The following is a 237-nucleotide window of genomic DNA, read 5'->3' as shown; positions in this document are numbered from 1 at the left end:
CGATCTTGGAACATATTTCTCACTTCTACAAACATACCGCAATACTGAACCAGTACTAACATCTTACCATTTCTTTTTATATATTCCACAGGTACTAAGTAAAACTGGATACCTAAGCCCTTTACCTTAAAGCTGTCTTGAATTGAAGTTGGGTCTGGTGTCCACGTCAAACTGACTTCTTGGCCGGACTCATTGTCTACTCTTCGCAGATCCAAAATCTTTAGTGGACCTGAGGAC

General features: G+C 40.5%; 1 protein-coding gene across 1 annotated transcript in view; it reads right to left on the bottom strand.

The window, feature by feature from the left end:
• LOC119592197 (tyrosine-protein phosphatase 10D-like) overlaps window positions 1-229 on the bottom strand; it is a gene marked incomplete at its 5' end in the record, with an annotated part of 14,889 nt that extends 14,660 nt beyond the window's left edge. The window contains 1 exon segment of the mRNA XM_037941030.1: window positions 126-229. Coding sequence (XP_037796958.1) covers window positions 126-229 — 104 coding nt within the window.
• Between the last annotated feature and the right edge of the window lie 8 nt (window positions 230-237).

The sequence above is a fragment of the Penaeus monodon genome, chromosome 29 (genome assembly GCF_015228065.2).
Source record: "Penaeus monodon isolate SGIC_2016 chromosome 29, NSTDA_Pmon_1, whole genome shotgun sequence".
Taxonomy (NCBI): domain Eukaryota; kingdom Metazoa; phylum Arthropoda; class Malacostraca; order Decapoda; family Penaeidae; genus Penaeus; species Penaeus monodon.
This window is presented reverse-complemented; position numbering and strand designations above follow the sequence as displayed.